The 19,559-nt window shown below is 43.6% G+C and overlaps 1 protein-coding gene and 1 long non-coding RNA gene across 2 annotated transcripts in view; one reads left to right on the forward strand and one right to left on the reverse strand.

Moving 5' to 3' along the window:
* The window catches only part of COL4A2 (collagen type IV alpha 2 chain), a 164,089-nt gene that overhangs the window by 55,763 nt on the left and 88,767 nt on the right, over positions 1–19,559 (reverse strand). The window contains exons 5-7 of the mRNA XM_064143763.1: positions 3,047–3,181; positions 2,921–2,965; positions 688–804 (exon numbers count right to left, since the gene is read on the reverse strand). Coding sequence (XP_063999833.1) covers positions 688–804; positions 2,921–2,965; positions 3,047–3,181 — 297 coding nt within the window. The remainder of the gene's footprint in view (positions 1–687; positions 805–2,920; positions 2,966–3,046; positions 3,182–19,559) is intronic.
* On the forward strand, positions 4,713–13,789 carry LOC135175525 (uncharacterized). Its single transcript, XR_010302378.1, has 3 exons — positions 4,713–4,903; positions 12,538–12,686; positions 13,643–13,789. It is a non-coding gene; the product is annotated as an uncharacterized LOC135175525 (long non-coding RNA).

A 19,559-nucleotide genomic window follows, 5' to 3' on the forward strand; every position in this document is an offset into this window, starting at 1 on the left:
TGGAGGGTACCAAAATAATGACAGAAGTAAGCTTTCATATCATTTATGTTAACATTTAAATATCTAAGAGTAACAAAAAATATTTGTTGGGGCTTTCATGAGTATACACATACCCCTGTTCAGAAGCAGAGACTACGTACAGCTTTGGAAATTCATGATTTAAAATCAAAGTGTACATTCCCACAGCACATGAAAGAATGAATTCCTGAGAAGAATCAGCCATTACCTGGGCATGACATTACATGGCAGCACCTACTAGCTAGAGCAGCAGCTGCAGGGCTGACATAGTCCCTGGGAAATTCAGGAGCCACACTTGTCCCCTCAGTGTGATCCTGTGTATCACACCATGGAAAGCCAATACTTTGGCTTTGGGCAGGGAAGGAAAAGGTTACTTTCATTAGAAATTATGAGTTTAATACTATTTTATTGATGCTAGATAAAGCTGTACAGATTTTCCTGTAGAAATCTCTCTGGAAGACCTGTGTGACAGGTGTAGCTCTGGGCAGACAGCCCAGTGATGGTTGCAATTTAATAACTAAGCATAGTTTAGTGCGCCCATGGTAAGTCTGCCACGCTGAGCCAAAAGGGAGCTCCATTAAAGATGTCCCCTTTGCTTCTAACACACATGTGAATGAAATTCACTTCAGCAATGGTCTTAGCTTCAGGTACTCACTGTCAGCTACTTACAATGGTGCCAGGGAAACCAGAGAACCCAGGAGTTCCTGAGTCACCAGGGTCACCTACTGTCCCGTTACAGCCATCATGACCTGGTTTCCCCCTTGATCCTGGCTGCCCTGGATGACCCTGTTGAGGAGAGGGGGGTGGGGGGAGAGAAAGAAAAAAAGAGGAAAAAAAGAAGTGTTTATCTATCCATCTGTTTCTAGTTTTCCCTTTCCTGTAGTCACACAGTATTTAGACATTCTCACATTAAGCCCAAGGCTTGGATCCATGGGAAACTAGGATTTTCAAAGAGAGAAACAGACAGTGCCTTTTTTTAATATAACTGCAGCTTGAACCAGATGCCCCAGACAGCATGAAAAAATGAGTAGCGAAGGACCTTTCAGAAAGGGTAGGAAAGCTATGCTCAATGCAGGCTCTGTTAGGCAGAGAACTAAGCCAGATGAGGCTGCTGTGCAGAGAGCCATCAAGAACTGAGATTGTTAAGCATTTCAGTGCTTCACACTGGAATAGTGGGAAGAAAGGTTTTTTGCTGGCTTTGAACAGCTTCCAAGCTGGAAAAACTGTCAGAGATGCTTCTGGAGCTAAGCTCAGTGTTGTGATGAGGCTGCAAGTATGAAGATGGGAAGGAAACAGTAAGGCTCAAAGCCAGAGGCACCACAGAACCTCCACACCAAGACTCTAAGACAGTTACTCCTGTCTCAAATGGGATTTCCACTGCTGTACCTACATTCATTTTAAATTCTGTTGCTTCTTGTTTGCACTGCGACTGATGAGAAGCAAATCTGCGTTTGAGCAGCTCTTTGATCCAGAGAGCTCAGCCAGGAAAACCAGAAACCAACATAAACCATTTTTTTCCCTCTGTATCTAAAGCAACTGGTTTTTCTTTGCTTCAGTTTTCTTGCTTAGAAGAAAAAGAAATCTGTTCACATCCTTACCTAGCTCCATCAAGTACCGGCATTCCATATCCCAGAAGAGATTCAGGCCTGCCATCATGCCCTGTTAGCCTCCAGCCCCACATCCCACCACTCTGCCATTCTAGTTTGTACATGTGCCTGTCTCTCTGATGCCTCCTGATGGTCAGTATTAAGTCTTGGCCTAGGAAAACTGACTGGAGAACATAAGTGAGCGAGAAGGGTAAAGGAGCATGCAGGTTCAACTACTGTCTGAAGGTGTCTATCCCTCACAGTGCAACGTGCAGAGGTTGGGAAGGTAGGGCTGAAAAAGTAAACCTGCTCAGGTAAGAGAAGCCTTGGTCCAGCTATAGGAACATGGAGTTTCACAGGGGAGTGATTTACTCCTTCCCAGGGCATTACAGTGCTTAGAAAAAACTCAGTATGATGTGGTGAGATGAACGAGATCCTTAATAGGAATGGGAAAGAGGGTCTTCTGCTTTTCCTTTAGAAGTGAGGAGGAGGAAGACTGTGAGAGAGAAAGCCCTGAAACTCAATAGGGAGATCTGGAAACAAAGAAAGGGTGAAATCACAGTGGATGTGGATGTGTGGGCTGCAGAACGGCCCGTGTCAGGGAGCACTACAAAGGAAACCCAAGCCTGGGAACTCTGTCCAGGGATTCCAGTGACTCAGATTTCTTTGTTATTTTATGACACAAGATGTAAAGAAGTGTAAGCTGGGAAAATACTGTGCTGTGAACTTTACCCGTGTTTCCTTTCTGAATGTTTCAGTTTCATGGACCTGGTCAATTTGTTCCAAGTTTGACACTGTTTACTGTTCAGTAAGTTTTTAAAGACTATCTCAAGCATGCCATATGAGCTATAAAGCAAATAATAACCCAGTATTCTTAAAACATTGGTCTTTCTGTGTGCTTTGCAACTCTGAAATAATTAAGGAATGACCCACTGGTGTCCTTTGCTTACAAGCTTAAGATATGCAAAGCACTTATCTCACAGCTCTTTCCTACAAAAGAACATGCTTAGCCGAGTGTCCTCCAGGGACACAGGAAATTTCCATCCTTTCTTGTCCCACTGACAAGGGAAGATTTCTCCATAGGACAAAGCAAACGGATCTTAATTACCTGAGGGAATGAGAGGGAGCACAGATTCTGCTCTCTTGTTTTGTATCTGCAGTTCCACTCACTTCAGTATATGTCCTTAGCTTAAAAGTGTGTATGTGGCAGACGCTGAATTTGGCCCAGAGATTTTAATTAAAGCATAAAGGCTCTAAGCTAGCCTGCAATATCTGCAGTTAGTGATTTCTTATAGATGAGGTAACTGGCTACTTACAGGAATGCCATCTGCCCCGGGGAATCCAGTAACTCCTCTTTGTCCCTAGAGTGAAACAGCACAATTAAAATTATGTTCTGCCAGCATTTTGCTCATTAGCTAAAATATCTGATATTCAAAACTTACCACTTCTCCTTTGGGTCCACTTATTCCTGGATATCCTCTTTCACCTTTGTGACCTTTGGGACCTTGCACTCCTGGGATCCCCATCAATCCTGGTGGTCCAGTGAATCCCTGTGCTCCAAGGAGTCCCGGCTGGCCCTGATAAAAATAATAAAAAAGCATTCATTTAGGAACAGTTGTGAGGCATAAAGCTGGATTGGTTGTCACTGCTACAATGGAGTCAATCTCTTGAAGAGAAAATAAACACAGGATCTCTTTTTGTTCCAGTAAGCCAGACCCTTTGATGAACGTCATCTGGAATCACCATGCAGAGAAACTAATATTAGAATCATAGAACAATTTGAGTTGGAAGGGACCTCCAAAGGTCATCTAGTCCAACTCCCCTGCAGTCAGCAAGGACATCCTGCACTGATTCAGTTTGCCCAGAGCCCTGATGAGCCTGACCTTGACTATCTCCAACAATGGGGCCTCAACTATCTCCTTGGGCAACCTGTTCCAGTGCTCCACTACCTCCACGGTAAAGATCTTTCTCCTAATATCCAACCTAAATCTCTTCTCTAGTTTAAAACCACTGCCCTTCATCCTGCCACTTCAGGCCTTTGTAAACAGTCCCTCTTCAGCCTTCTTGTTGGCCACCTTTAGGTACTGGAAGGTCACTGTTAGGTCTCTGTGGAGTCTTCTCCAAGCTGAAATCAGAGCATGTTTCTGGCTTCTTGGTGGACATCTCTGCATAACTTGCAAACTGTTGTTCGTGATGAAATGTTACAAAATCTTACTGCTGACTTCTATTCAGTGATGATTTGTATATAATTTTGTTACACACTTCAACTTGATCTCCAAAAACACCAAGCAAAAATATTTCTCTTTATCCAGCCTGTAAAAAAATAAGCTAAGCTGACAAATGTGAGAAAGGCAAAGGAAAAGAAACACAAGGAAAACAGGACTGCCCAGACTCACAGCTCACTTGCTGTGCAATTTAACATTCAAGATGACTGCAAATAGACCATTCCATCTTCCAGTTCTCATCTCCATCCTTTTCCTCTCCATTTCCCTCCCTTCTCCACCATATCCACCTCTTTCTCTCCTGCACAATTCATTTTCCCCTTTTTTTCCCCCAAACTCATAACACCTGGGTTCTGTTGGAGTCTCCTCCCACCCCAGGTGTCACCACTTTGCCCTCCCTGCCCACTCCCCTTTTCAATCTGGATTCTATTGCAGTCTCCTCCCACCCCAGGTGTCACCACTTTGCTCTCCCAGCCCACTCCTCTTTTCAATCTGGATTCTATTGCAGTCTCCTCCCACCCCAGGTGTCACCACTTAGCTCCCCCCCACCCACTCCCCTTTATAAGTGGCCCCAGGAAAGGCAAGCCCCAAGTTTGCCCATTGTGGGCAGAAGGATCCTCCTCGGATCATCACCGGTGAGTGCTCTGTGGTGCATCACTGGGTGAATGGTGGAGGGGATTCAAAGGCCGGGGGGCCTGGTGGGCCCCCCGGCTAGGTAGGGCTAGGTCTCATGATTGCTCTGACATTGCTCATGTGATTGCTCTGACATTGCTCACGGGTGCTGGGTACGCTTCCTTAGACTGAGTTTCTCTGTGTTGAGTTGCTTCTTTCAGCTCATTGAGCATGACCTGGAGTACTCAACTGAACCTATACCAGATCATGGAGGAACACATCCAAGCAAGTCTTGAATATCTCCAAGCCTCTTCCAGTGTTCTGTCACCCTCACAGTCAAAAAATTCTTTGTGTTTACTTGAAACTTCCTATGCCTCAGCTTCCAGCCATTGCCCCTTGTCCTGTCATCAGGCATCGCCAAGAAGAGCCTGGCTCCATCCTCCTGGCACTCATTTCTCCTTCTGTGTAAGTAAATAACCAGCTCTAAAATGTAGGCAGAACAAACAGTACTCTAGATGACCTCAGGTACCAAGTGAAGTGGCAGTGCCCACCTTTGCAGGCAAACTCCAGCAACAGTGACTGCTTTGTGTGTGACAAAATCAATACATGCAAATTAACACTCAAACCAACGTTCACTACTTGAGTATTCATATGTATTCTATGAAAAGAGTGTCTTCTGTGGAATATGCCTTCCCAAGGGAGATTCTCACTGACCCACAACATCACTAATTACACTCCAAACAAGAAAAACATGCGTAACTGTGAAATCTACTTAGTGGCTGTATTTCTTACAAATGGAGCCCAGCACTTAATGGCAGAAATCTCTGTCTCTTTGGGGATGATACTTTCTATTTAGCAGTGGAGCCTGAAAACGATTCAATGGGCATGGATCTACATAGGTTGCACGCAAGGCTTCCTTGTTGTTCTCCTTTCCAGCACTGGTTCGTCTCTCTTCAGGCCACTTCAAAGGTTGTTTAAAAATAATCCTCTGTTTACTGCCAACATCACAAGGCTCAACAGAGGGGAAAAAAAAAACCAAACTAAAATGACACAGTGGTGGTTTAAATAATGAGTTGTGACAATATGTCTGAGATGTGTGAACCAAAGTATTTGAGACCTGTTCCAGACGTAGCATCACCAAACGCAGATGTTTCGCATGCTCTGCAGTGCGCAGCGCACTAATGACACGAAGAGTAAATTGCAGCAATCTTTTCTGGAGAAACATGCTTCAATGGCACAAAGCATCATTTACCAAGACATTCTCATTAAGTTTATTCCAATGGATTATTTTTGAAATGCAATTGTGTTTTTCACAGACCGGTCTGTAACAGCATTAGTGTCTCACAAACCAAGAATTACAGCAAGGCATGAACAAACAGATACATATTTATATAAATGAGCTGGTAAATAAAAATAATGCCTTGTTTTAGATTAAAATACTTACAGTGTTGCTCATGCCCAGAAAGAAAGAGCTAGAAGATGAATACTATCCCTGTCCAAGCAGGATAATAGTTCAAATTCATTTAATGCCATTCAGGTGGGAGAAGTGAAGGAGGACAGCGTGGGAACTTACAGAAATCATAGAATCAACCAGGTTGGAAGAGACCTCCAAGATCATCCAGTCCAACCTATCACCCAATGAACTTGAAGATATCCTGATTTCTTTGTATTTAGAAATTTGTAGTAAAGACACTGAACAATGCCTTACTGATACTAAGCAAAATTTGTTTTACTCTCATATTGAAGGATAGGGTCATTTGTGACATAAAAAGTTCACTGTCAACATCTGTCTATAATTAACATTTATCTGTGCTGCAGTTGATTTGATATCACAAACCTGAAGACAAAACACTATGACTGAAAGACAGTGTTTTTTTAAACAAATCAATTCTGCTTTTTAAACAAATCAATTTTCCACACTGCTTTTGTGGAAAATGGCTCTTGCAATGGCTGTTGGACTTTGTACATTAAATCTTATTCTATTATATCAAGTGAGTCCCTACTGAGAAACTGACATAGCCAAAGAAAGTACAAAAGTCAGTGCAATTTTTTTTTCTTGAAGGCAGACTAGGAATGAGCCAGCATGAAGAATAAATAACATGGAGTTCCTCAGGATAAGCCACCAGGATAGATCTCTTACAGTATGGTTTGAGGTTTTTTTTCAGTTTGTTTGTTTGTTTCCATACTACTATGATTAATTTGATAAAGCAGATGGTTTAGGAGCATAGACAAAGGACACCATGGATTTCAAACTGGACATGAGGAGGAAGTTCTTCACTATGAGTGTGGTGAGACCCTGGAACAGGTTGCCCAGGGAGGCAGTTGGGGCCCCATCCCTGGAGGTGTTTAAGGCCAGGCTGGATGAGGCTCTGGCCAGCCTGATCTAGTGTAGGGTGTCCCTGCCCATGGCAGGGGGGTTGGAACTAGATGATCCTTGTGGTCCCTTCCAACCCTGACTGATTCTATGATACTACGATTCTAAGTATGAGACAACAGTGCAAAACAGTCTCCTCTCTGCTTGCAACCAAATGCAACTTTATATAGCAACCCTTCTTCTAAACCAAGCCTGCTCATGTGGATCTTGGGCGCTAGGAGTTCAATGTCTTTTCTAGTTAATGAACTGAGAAGTAACAATGTTTACATGAACATATATAAAACATAATATAACTTATATCAGCATACACATCTGAACAAATAGCTGCTCATTTCTCCATGCCAGCCACATCAACAGGTTTCAGTTTTTAAGAAATCAGTTAATCTCTAAAAGTTATCCTATGAAGCTGTTCTAAACAGATTCACAGCAGACATAGTCTTCATATTTACCTTACTCAAATAGAAAGATGCTGATTAGAAGCACTGCGATAGTGATTGAAATCTCAATCAATGCTCATCAGTGTGAGTCCCAATTATCAGAAAAAAAAATCTTTTCTGACATCACTTTTTTCTTGACTTTTCTTACTTATGATTCAGAATTTAAGTCTAAAGAAATTAAGAGAGAGTATATATGAGCATATAGAAAAAAAACCCTTTTTTTTGTGTAAAGCAGTACCAATTCTTGTGCAAATATTAGCATAAAATATTTGTATCTTGCTATATGGCCTTAAAACTTAATTAAATACTTCTGCTAGTTTATTCTGTGATGGTTTGGGGGTTACCCCGCCCCCCCACACTTTTGAATTTGCCCCAGCTAACTCAGAGGGACCCTGGGAATATAGGTGAAGCAATTTATTTACAGCTAGCAGAATTTACAAGCAGCTATTTACAATATATACAGTTATATACAGTTATATACAAAAATATACAAAGGATAAACAATACAAAAAGCACAACTCCCCTCCCAGAAACCTAGGTCCCCAGGAGGGGCTCCCAAACCACCCCAACACCTCCCCCCGGCCCTCTCAACCTTACCCCAGTTATCAGGAAGAAAAGAGGTGCAGCCAAGAGGTTAGGGAGCAAGGTTAGTAGGAGCAGGGTTAATGAGATGTGACCAGGTCCAAGGCAAAAGCAAGAGTGAGAAACAAAATGGAGAAAAAGTCTTTCTTCTTCCCCGAGTTCTCAGCGTGACTGTGAGAGAAGTAGACACAATTGTTTTTCATTTCACTGCCCGTTATCTGTTCTTTTACCAAAACATTCCAGCTTGCTTCAAACTAGCACATCCACGTACACACAAATATGGAAAGTAACCTTTAAAAAGAATGAGAATCTATCTTACATACCTGCAAAAAGCACAGAAAAATTATTCAGATTCAAGTGAAGAGACATTAGTTTGCTCCAGTTTCAATTTAGTGAAGTCATGTACACAAACGTTTCAGTTACTTCCACAAGGGAAGGAAATCATGGAATCTGTACACTAAAAATGCTGCTTCATTTCTGAAGTATTTTTGAAGTCGAATAAACTCCCAGAGCACCTGAGAAATGCAAATCTCCTCTTCGGTGCCCACCTACAGCCCTTTTGTGGGCAGCGGGTTGGAGGCAAGTACTAGTTAGGGTCAGAACTGTCAGATACATGCCTGACTTTCTGCAGGGGCCATGTGGAGCTGCATTGCCTCAAAGGAAGCATTACATGGAACAAGACTATCTCTCTAATTCCTACATCAAATGTCACTCTCATACTTCCAGTCCCATTTTCCTATCTGATGTGGAGGAAGCAGTAAACAAGGAATGGAAAACACTCCATTCCAAACAGTGCCTCTTCCCCATGATTTCCTGGCAACGATTTGATCATTTGGTTGTTGAGATGCAAATGTTATTTAACACTATTTGCAATAAGGACCAGGGAATCGATCCTTTGAGGACCAGTTTAGCACAGTGATAGAGTCAGAGCTGGAGAAGCAATTAATATCATGACAATGTTTGTGTAATTCTTCAGCCGTTTAGTACATTGGCTTGATGACTGAAATAACTTTGTTAACCTTCGTTAACTCAGACTTGTCAGCATTTACTGCCCTTCCTTTATGTTAGAGCCTTTGTTGTGCAAGTAGGTCCCTTTTTCATTAGGAAATGACCTAAGAACACTCTCTCTTTTGTAAAGGTCACTGAGGAGACTTAAGCAAGGACAATCAATTTGAAAGGTTTAGTTGAATAAAGCATGACTCAATTACTAGAGTCCTGAATCCCCGTGTCTGAAACATGCCATGCATGGCACTGCTCTGCTTGGGCTCCTGGAGGGTCAGAAATCCTAGAAAATTCTCCAAAGCCGTGAAATTGTGTTGGGATGAAGCTTCCAGTTAAAAAACCCACCAGACCAACAAACATGCCAAGGGAAACACATTATCCCTGTCAGATTTCAGACAGCTCACAAAGTACTTCTGGTGCTCCCTATTCTTAAATGAAAGAGCAACGCACAAATATGCTCTGGCCTATGGTGCTTTCCAGCAGAAGGCCTCTCATTTTGCTGGTGTGAACTGGAACTCTTCCCAAGTCCAGAGCATGGCATGATTATTCCATGTTATCCATCACTGCATTTATAGGCCACTGTGAAGAGGGTTACCTAAGCATGCGTGGCAATGCCTTGGGGGGAGCACATGAAAAGAGAAAGAAAAGGAAAGAGTGGGCTGATGTGATATCTTGAAGACTAACAAGGAGCTTTTACTTTGTTCTTATGCAAAACCTCCATGACTGCTCAGATGAATTACAAAGCTCCCAACGTCAGGATACAGCCCTAAGCAGGCAGCCCCTGCTTTGTTCTTCCTGCGGCTTCAGCTGACTGGAAAAGGCCTCACATAATTTATGAGGCCAGCCCAGCCATGTGCAAAAGCTATTTACAGAGAGGAGCAAAGGTCAGAAATTTAGGAAGCCTGGAGGAAATCTCCCCAGAAAATATTTGCAATGCTGTATATACATTGTCGCTTGTCAAGAGATGTGCATGAAAGAAAGTGCCGTCGGAGCTGAGGCTGCATTTGATAACTGCATTTCCCAACTAGTCCCAGTGGACTTCAGAAGGTCCTGGACAGACTTTAAAATCCATAGTGAATGTTCACGTTTTGCAGCTTGAACTTTCATTTCCAGTTGTCTTCTGATCAGTTCAATACAAGAGAAGCCATATTGCAAAACGTTCTTACTTCTAATTTACTGCTAAATCTACAGCATGGAAACGAAATTGGCAGAGGAAGGTGCAGTAATTTTAAGAGCAAGCAATTGTTTGAGGTGTTACACAAATAAAGATACAATAAATGACAGTGCCTGCTCCAAAAGTTTTAAAAGACGAGAACGTTACCACCAATTGGTGAGAAATCCACCTACTGGTGTGGAGACTGATTCTATGAAGAGGAGACAAATTTGCAATGAAGAGGAGACAGAAGGAGAATTACTGCAGAGCTCCACTGTCTTGAGCCCCTTTCTCCACGTTTCATTACAGACTTCCATTTTGCAACTGCTTCTGGTATATGGAATGTGACAATTCAGTATTCCCCACATGACAACGATCCTTGCAGGCCATTATTTCTTTAATAGTGGACAAGAAGAAAAGGAGGTTAATTCCCTGACATTTCACAAAGGTCATTGGTGAAAGGCCAAGTTCACGTCCTGTGGGAAGGGTGCTCTGACCGTGACAGACAAGCCAGAGCTGGGACTTTTTGCAAGAGGTCTCAGCCTGGGACAAGCCCTGTAAGAACAGATGGGGAAAGAATGCAACAGCAAGGACCTCGACGCGGTCCCACCACAGGGAGACCAGCAAGTGGAACAGAGAGCAACTCACCAGGGAGTAAAGTCAGTTATAAAGAGCAACTTCTGACTGATTAAAAGTGCTAACCCAGGAAAAGGCATCCCCACAGGCACACACGAAAGAAAAAAGAGTTCTTAAATGGAATGCTGTCAAGATGAGAGGCCTTGAACACAAGCCCTAAGAGGAGAGGCTGAGGGAGCTGAGATTGTTTAGCCTGGAGAGGAGGAGGCTCAGGGGTGACCTCATTGCTGTCTACAACTACCTGAGGGGTGGTTGTGGCCAGGAGGAGGTTGCTCTCTTCTCTCAGGTGGCCAGCACCAGAATGAGAGGACACAGCCTCAGGCTGTGCCAGGGGAGATTTAGGCTTGAGGTGAGGAGAAAGTTCTTCACTGAGAGAGACATTGGACACTGGAATGGGCTGCCCGGGGAGGTGGTGGAGTCGCCGTCCCTGGAGCTGTTCAAGGCAAGGTTGGACGTGGCACTTGGTGCCATGGTCTAGCCTTGAGCTCTGTGGTAAAGGGTTGGACTTGATGATCTGTGAGGTCTCTTCCAGCCCTGATGATACTGTGATACTGTGACATTTATGATTTTCTGAGGCATCTTCCACAGAGGTAGGGATAATAAAGCAACTGCTGCCCCAAACTAAAAATTGTACAACTGTAGTGATCTCCCACCCCTCAAAACATACAAACCACAAGGGGCAATCTGAAGAACCCTTTTGTGGCAGACTAAGTCTGACTGGGATAGGCACACCACCTGGATGGTAAATGCAGAAGTTGATGGATTGGACACATTAGAGGGGAATAAGCAAGGGAGGCTTTGGGATTTCAGCTCCACGCAGTGTATGCTGTGCTAGAAATACTTCAGTCACGGAATAGCACAGCTTTGGGATGAGAAGCAGAGAAAAGCAGACCACACGGAGGCTTAGCTAGAGCATTTTGAGTCAGTGTCTGCTTCTGGAGGCCCCAGGCTGCCCGGCAAGGACAGACGCCAGAAAGCTTGTTGCACAATGCCCTCTAACTACAGCATCAATTCAGCCTGGAGAAGACAAAAGCTCAGGGGAGACCTTACTGCTCTCTACAGCTGCCTGAAGGAAGGTTGCAGCCAGGTGGGGTTGGTCTCTTCTCCGAGGCAAGCAGTGACAGAACAAGAGGACACAGTCTCAAGCTGGGACAGGGCAGGTTTAGGCTGGACGTTAGGAAGAAGTTCTTCACAGAGAGTGATTGCCATTGGAATGGGCTGCCCAGGGAGGTGGTGGAGGCACCGTCCCTGGAGGTGTTTAAAAGGAGGCTGAATGAGGATGAGGTTTAGTTAATCAGAGGAGTTAGGTGATAGGTTGGACTCGATGATCTCAGGGGTCTTTCCCAATATGATCATTTCTGCAATTCTGTGAATTCCAAAGCAAGTTTAAGACTCTATGTGTCTTGCCTGGCTATTTTTGCATAATTTCTCCACAGCAGCGACACATGCATAGTCTTCCTCTCCTGCCAGCTCTACTAAGGTGAAACTTCTGTTTACCTGCATTTCTCAGTGGCTATTGGAATGAAGCAAATTTAAACCAACTTGCTTCCAAAACCTCACTAGGTTCAGCTTTGGTCATCAATGAGTACAACATCTACCAAGGTGCAGAAGACACTGGCACGTTGCTATATCAGGAGCATGATGCTGAACCCTGGTAACATAGTTTGAATGGTTCCATCCACTCCAGTAATTCAGAGTTTTGTTTAAGCAAGCTTTAAACTTTTTTTTTGGTTGCAATTCTGCCTGAGAAAATAGGCCAGAACAGTCTGTGGGATGGTAGAAAACATAAATACAGGTGCAAAACACAGCTGATGCTACCCACTGGAAAAAATATTACCTGGGAGAAAAAAAAATCCTGATTTTTGTGCGGGCTTAGTGATTAAAAGAGGTTGTCTCTTTACTTCTGCTTCCAAAGGCCAGATGACCAATCTCGAGTTGCAGTGAGCATTCAGAAGTTCCTCACTAGATGGCACCAACCGTTGCTGCTGCACGAAGCCCTGACCACTGCAGGTGCACTCCCTCAGAGCATGTTACAACCTTCAGGAAATCTGATAAGGAGTTCAGGTAGGGTCAAAATGTCTTTGTGTGAGGTCTAAGCAAACAAGAGCAGAAGGTTTCCTGCAAAATGTCTGGCAGTTAGCTGGGAAAGTGCAAAGGGATGGGATGAAATGCATCACACAACTGAGCTGCATGGCTTCTGAAGTGCGTGTTATGTTTGCCCTCTGTGGTGTAGAAGGACTTGGTCTTCTGAGAGTAACGAGAAAAACTTACTAGTTGCTAAACCTATTATACGCTAATTTTGTGACTGGCTGGTGAGCAGCTCTGAGGAGAGCGAAATAGGGATGCTGGTGGACGAGAAGCTCAACATGAGCCAGCAGTGTGCATTTGCAGCCTGGAGGGCAAACCAGCGCCTGGGCTGCATCAGGAGAAGTGTGGCCAGCAGGGTGAGGGAGGTGATTCTCCCCCTCTACTCCGCTCTGCTGAGACCCCACCTGGAGTACTGCATCCAGTTCTGGAGCCCCCTTTACAAGAAGGATGTGGATGTGTCCAGAGAAGGGCCACTGGGATGATCAGAGGGCTGGAGCACCTCTCCTATGAGGAGAGACTGAAAGAGTTGGGGCTGTTCAGTCTGGAGAAGAGGAGGCTCCGAGGTGACCTTATTGTGGCCTTTCAGTATCTGAAGTGGCCTATAAAAAAGCTGGGGAAGGATTTTTTAGGATATGAGAGAGCGACAGGACTGGGGGGAATGGAGCGAAGCTGGAGATGGGTAGGTTCAGACTGGATGTGAGGAGGAAGTTGTTGAGCAGGAGAGTGGCAAGAGCCTGGAATGGGTTGCCCAGGGAGGTGGTTGAGGCCCAATCCCTGGAGGTGTTTAAGGCCAGGCTGGATGAGGCTCTGGCCAACCTGATCTAGGATAGGATGTCCCTGCCCATGACATGGGGGTTGGAATTAGATGATCCTTGTGGTCCCTTCCAACCCTGACTGATTCTGTGATTCTAAATTTACATTTAACACCACAGGCTTGTATCTTCCGAACCTGAATTTTACTGTAGGGCTGGCATCAGCTTCTGCCATCACGTGGCCACCAGCATTAGAAGGAAATGGACTTCTGTAACCTAACCTGAATGTTATAAGCAAATAAAGCAAACCTTTTCCATGTGCCTTAAGCTGTGTGATATTCAATTCTTAAACACAGAGTAGCACTGAAAGAGTCAACAGGCTTTAAAAGAAAAGGGCATAGCTAATGGTTATTTCTATTTGCAATTTTTTGTTTGCTGCTTCAGAGAAAGCTCTTTAGCTGAGTTTTACATTCAAAGCTTGTGTTCTTAGAGAAAAAACCCTTTACTTCTCATTTGTTAAAAAGCTTTTTTTTGTTGTTGTTGCTTGTACCAAAAAGTAAACAAACAACAAAAAAATATAAAATGCACTTTAAGTTAAAAGTAGCTAAAAAAATGAATCTAGTTCAGTCTTGTGGCATGGTAACAATTTGCTGCTCTTTCAACTACATTGTCTGGACATGCGACATTTTCTCTCAGGACATTAGTGATGAAATGACATTGACTTAATTCCAGAGCAGTGATTCAGCCTGCAAAGAGTTTTTTGGATTTTTTTTTTTAATGAAGGAAGGAATAAACATTAAATCTTCATTAAAAAAAAAGAAGAAAAAAAAAACCCAGAACTATGAAAGAGTTCTCTTTACCAGAAGCCACAGCCCTTTTCTCTAGACAGTAAATGGAACAATTTTGTACTGTTTTCTGTTCCCATGGTTTGCTTTAATTTCTGATCTTCCAGAACCCTTTTTTGTCACCCAGGAAGAGAAAACATGTGTAAAAGAAAAATATATGCTGGAATGTAGGTTGGGTAATCCAAAGAACCAGTTGAAAATGCGAGAGGTCCCGGGTTCAAATCCTGGACAAACTTTTTTTGAGCCAGCAGTGTGCCCAGGTGGCCAAGAGAGCCAGTGGCATCCTGGCCTGCATCAGGAATGGTGTGGTCAGCAGGAGCAGGGAGGTCATTCTGCCCCTGTACTCTGCACTGGTTAGACCACACCTTGAGTACTGTGTTCAGTTCTGGGCCCCCCAGTTTAGGAGGGACATTGAGATGCTTGAGCGTGTCCAGAGAAGGGCGACGAGGCTGGTGAGAGGCCTTGAGCACAGCCCTATGAGGAGAGGCTGAGGGAGCTGGGATTGTTTAGCCTGGAGAAGAGGAGGCTCAGGGGAGACCTTATTGCTGCCTACAACTACCTGAGGGGAGGTTGTGGCCAGGGGGAGGTTGCTCTCTTCTCTCAGGTGGCCAGCACCAGAACGAGAGGACACAGCCTCAGGCTGCACCAGGGGAAATTTAGGCTGGAGGTGAGGAGAAAGTTCTTCACTGAGAGAGTCATTGGACACTGGAATGGGCTGCCCGGGGAGGTGGTGGAGTCGCCGTCCCTGGAGCTGTTCAAGGCAGGATTGGATGTGGCACTTGGTGCCATGGTCTAGCCTTGAGCTCTGTGGTAAAGGGTTGGACTTGATGATCTGTGAGGTCTCTTCCAACCTTGGTGATACTGTGATACTGTGAAATTTTTTTTCTGTCACAAAATACATAGGAATATATGTCAGAAATACTCTGTGCTCTGCAGAGCTGCTGTAGAAAGAACAATACTAGGACCACAGCAGAGGAGATAAGGGTACACAAAATCTCACAAGGGTTTCCATGCTAAATCTTCAGAAGGTTATTGACTAGAGGAAAGGAGAACAGGAATGCGGAGAAGATCCAGGAAGGAAAAGGTGGGCAGAGGGAAGGGTGGTTTTGTTTGTAGATCACTAAGGGGATAGCTCTGAATGTCCAAAGCAGCTTCTCTGCTGATGTCTGCTCAGACAAACTAGGAAATTTAGGATCACAATTAAGGCATATATTGACAAATACACCAATCTAGTAACCATGCTCTATTGAAGTATATGTTAAGACTTGCAACGACTTGAAACGCTTTGTTTTTTTGACAAGGACTGTATTTACTGAACAGATACAGACATCTACATGTGGTAGAGTCGCCCAAAGCTCCCAGGAGGTGAGGGTGACATCTTATGGCATGATATATCTCAACACAGATACTCAAACCAGGTCAAACAAATGCACCCTGAATGTGCTTGTTTTAATTAACTGCCTATAAAAGGGAGCTCAAATGTTGACTGCCATATCACTGCTTTCCAAACTGTGCAAGAAGGCAATAGCCTAAAAGATCAAGTCCTAGAACTTTGGATTCAGCATTTAGAATTAAGATTCAAAACTTGAGCAGGAAAATTATGCTGCATGAGAAAGCAGATGGATATAAATGAAATAAAATCACTAAACTAGGCAGGCAGTGTATGCCAGAAGTGTTACTATTGGTGGTGTAAATCAGGAATTTCTTTAAAGTTAGGAATGTTTCAGTATATAAAAAAAATGATCAGATGCTAATGCTGTGTGCTCAAAGGTATGTTAATTTATCCCAAGTACATCATCTGGCCCCTATCTTGCTTCCTTTTGGCTACTCAGACACAGTTTCTATCACAGCTATGAGGCTGTGCCAGGATGTAAGAGATCCTGGGGAAATCTCAGAGCCAGCAGAGCTGGAGATGGCTTGACACTGCAATCCAGGCAGATGCTTTGGGTTAGTGTGAGAGTGAAAGTGCAATTAATGGAGCTACTCACTGCAAGTTGGTTAAGTTTAAGAGCACCAGCCTAAGAGAACCATAACACCAAAACTCCCTCTATTCATGCAAATGTTATTCCCCAGGCTTCCAACTAAATACTGTCTTTAAGAAAGAGTTAATTAAAATAAATGAGAGATGTTACTTTGAATCAACTCTAAGTTGAGATCACGAGCTAATGATTCTTTACAGAGCACTAGAATGATGCTGATTCATCTTTGCAAAGCATTCATTACTAATTAATTAGAGAAGGCTCATTTATAGCCAACAAAAAAATCCACCAGAGAGGAAAATGGTCTTGCCAAATTTGCTCTTACAACCAGAGCCACATCAAGATGCTGGGTGTGTAGCAGGAGGAAGCAGGGAACTCCCAGTTACTCTGTGACAGTTGCTGTATCATGCTCATATAACAGTGTAGACTTTGGCCATGGTGCTTACTAAAGGTTTGACTGAGCACTCTGAAGGATGGCAAACGCCTCACAGAGCTTTAGCACAAGGAGTTTGTTTTCAAAACAGAAGAAAATCCCGTGTTTTTCAGCATGGGTTTTGACAGGATTGAAAAACCCAGACACTTTCCAGGGCACTATACAAAGCAATCCTCATCTGCTAGCAGCCACACCAAAATAACTTACTCTAATTTCGTTGTGTTCATTCAATTAATTTTAATGCTTTCACTGACTTTGAAATCACAGTTCACATGAAACTCTAAAAACTTGCATAACACAGGGGGTCAGATAGCTGTTGCTTCTTGGCTGGCTGGACTCCTCAAGCAAGACAACAAGCAGCACCTGCTCGTGCCAGAACATTCAGTCATAGACCCGAAAGCCGATCTGCCAGCCCAATTGCTTTCAAATGGCTTTCAGTGGTGTGTGGGAGTGTTCTCAAGATCCTAAAATTCAGGAAGTTCAATACAGATGTCAGTAGGCGTTGGAAACGCCAATAGTAACATCTGTTCACTTTTCATATTTGTGAGAACATTTTTTTCCTGTCCAAAAACCGTTCGCTGTTGAAACTTCAAAATTGTGCAACTGGCCAAAATGCTAAGCTCATCCAGCAGCAGGAGTTTAAGAGTATGTGAAAACTGAAACCCCTACAGGAGTTCAGTTTGTCAGATGCCAATTTTTCCATTCCGTGCTCCTCTTCTCTTTAAAGCAAAGCATAACTATTTGCTTTGTGGTGGGAACAGCCATCCAAACTGATTTGATCCTGCAAATATAAGTTACTACCGGCTGCTTTAACTGTAGAAAGAATTTAACTCTCATAGACAGGCTGTGACTTTTTTAGTAAGTTGTGTTCTGAGAGACCCTCTCTGCGTGAGAGCCCAGAATACAGAGTCCAGCAGCATGTACAAAGGACTCGGTGCAGACCTTAGACACCCTCACACTCTGGTCATGGGAATTTAGCGTTTGGGATGATGCTTGAGTTCCCAGCAAGGCCAGATGATTGGCTCTGAACCACTGGGAAGGATGGGGGAGCCTTTAAGGCAGATGTGTGTGGCAATATGAGGAATCATTGTTGAATAAGAGACATCTTTTTTTTTCTCCTAAAGTTTCTGGACAGATGGATCTCAAGAGCAGTGAGGTGGTGAATGGAGTTTGCACAACTGTTTTCTCTACCAGATTTGCTAATTGACACTAGGATCAATGTGGCTGCTCTAGAAATTTCAGCAACTGTGACTCTGCTGAAGCCTGCTGTTGAGTCAGCTCTGAAGCTAATTGAACCCTTATGCTTTCCAGTGGATGCCGTGTTCTAACATAATCAATATAACAGTCTTTAAACTGAACCATGTTGGGTTTCTTTCTGAAACTAAAAAATAATCTAAGTAATCTACAAAAAGTCTTGTCACCTTTGCATAGTAAACTGACATACTGAAAATGATCACCAGTTGTCATTTATACAATACAGAGAAGTTTCATGTCTTTTGCATGCCCGGATTTACAAAAGATTGTTGTAAGTTGACAATACTACATCAAGCTCAAAGATCACAGAATCAACTGTCAGGGTTGGAAGGGACCTTCAGGATCATCTAGCTCCAACCTCCCTGCCATGGTCAGGGACCCTCACACTAGATCAGGTTGCTCAGAGCCACATCCAGCCTGGCCTTAAATACCTCCAGGAATTGGTCTTCCACCATCTCCCTGGGCAACCTGTTCCAGTGTCTCATCACCCTCATGGTGAAGAACTTCTTCCTAACATCTAACCTATATCTACCCTCCTCTAGCTTGGATTCATTCCTCCTAGTCTTATCACTACCTGCAACCTTATAAAGTCCATCACCAGCTTTCTTGGAGGCCCCCTTCAGATATTGCAAGGCCACAATAAGGTCTTCTTATACGAGCCTTATACATACAAGAGGTGCCCTCTGAGCATCCTTGTGTCCCGTCTCTGGACACATTCCAGCATGTCCAGATCTTTCTTGTTACAGTGCTCCAGAATGGGACAGAGTACTCCAGATGGGGTCTCATGAGAATGGAGCAGAGGGGAAGAATCACCTCTCTTGACCTGCTGGATATGATGACCTGGAGAAAGTCGTAAAGCAACCAATTACTTGGAGATGTCTCTGTGACCCCACACAAGTTGGGGTTTGGGGCTTTTTCATTCCTTTTTTTATCTTGAAGTCAGGAAGAAGGACAGTAAAACTATTTCCCTTTGAATCCTGAAGGACACAGCTCTATATCACCTATTAGGAAAAAAGTTGTCTGTCTGTTGAATATAACTTGTGATAACAGTTCTGAAGAGCAGAATATAAACTTGAAGAGGAAAGTATGGGTCTCCATATGCATCTATTTTTTCTGTTATACTCAGACTGAGGTAGTAATAATGTGGGCCAAGAGTGCCCACACTTTTTGTGCAGATTCCAAAATCTCGGCACTCATGGGAAAGGATGTTCTGGACAGTATCAGCAGCAGGCAGTTCCACAGCTGTTCAAGGAGAAATCCCATTTATAATCTCAAATGTTGACTTCAAAAGCTACTGGAATTTTTTTAATGCATTTGTTGGATAGGTCCTGAAGAAAACTGAGCAACATCATTATTGAACACTACCATGTTCAATACAGACTGTGATAATGTGCATGGCTAAATGAGTCACTAGAGACTGATAACCCCCAGATTACCTAGACAATAACCAAGACTAACCATAAGTTACCTGGTTTAGTTGACTCTGCTTGAGCAGGAAATGGTTGAACCAGATGGTCTTAAGAGATCCCTTCCAACCTCAGCCATTCTGTCATTCAGTGAAATACGACAATACAGCTGATGTGCAA

This window comes from Pogoniulus pusillus, chromosome 5 (assembly GCF_015220805.1).
Source record: "Pogoniulus pusillus isolate bPogPus1 chromosome 5, bPogPus1.pri, whole genome shotgun sequence".
Lineage (NCBI taxonomy): Eukaryota > Metazoa > Chordata > Aves > Piciformes > Lybiidae > Pogoniulus > Pogoniulus pusillus.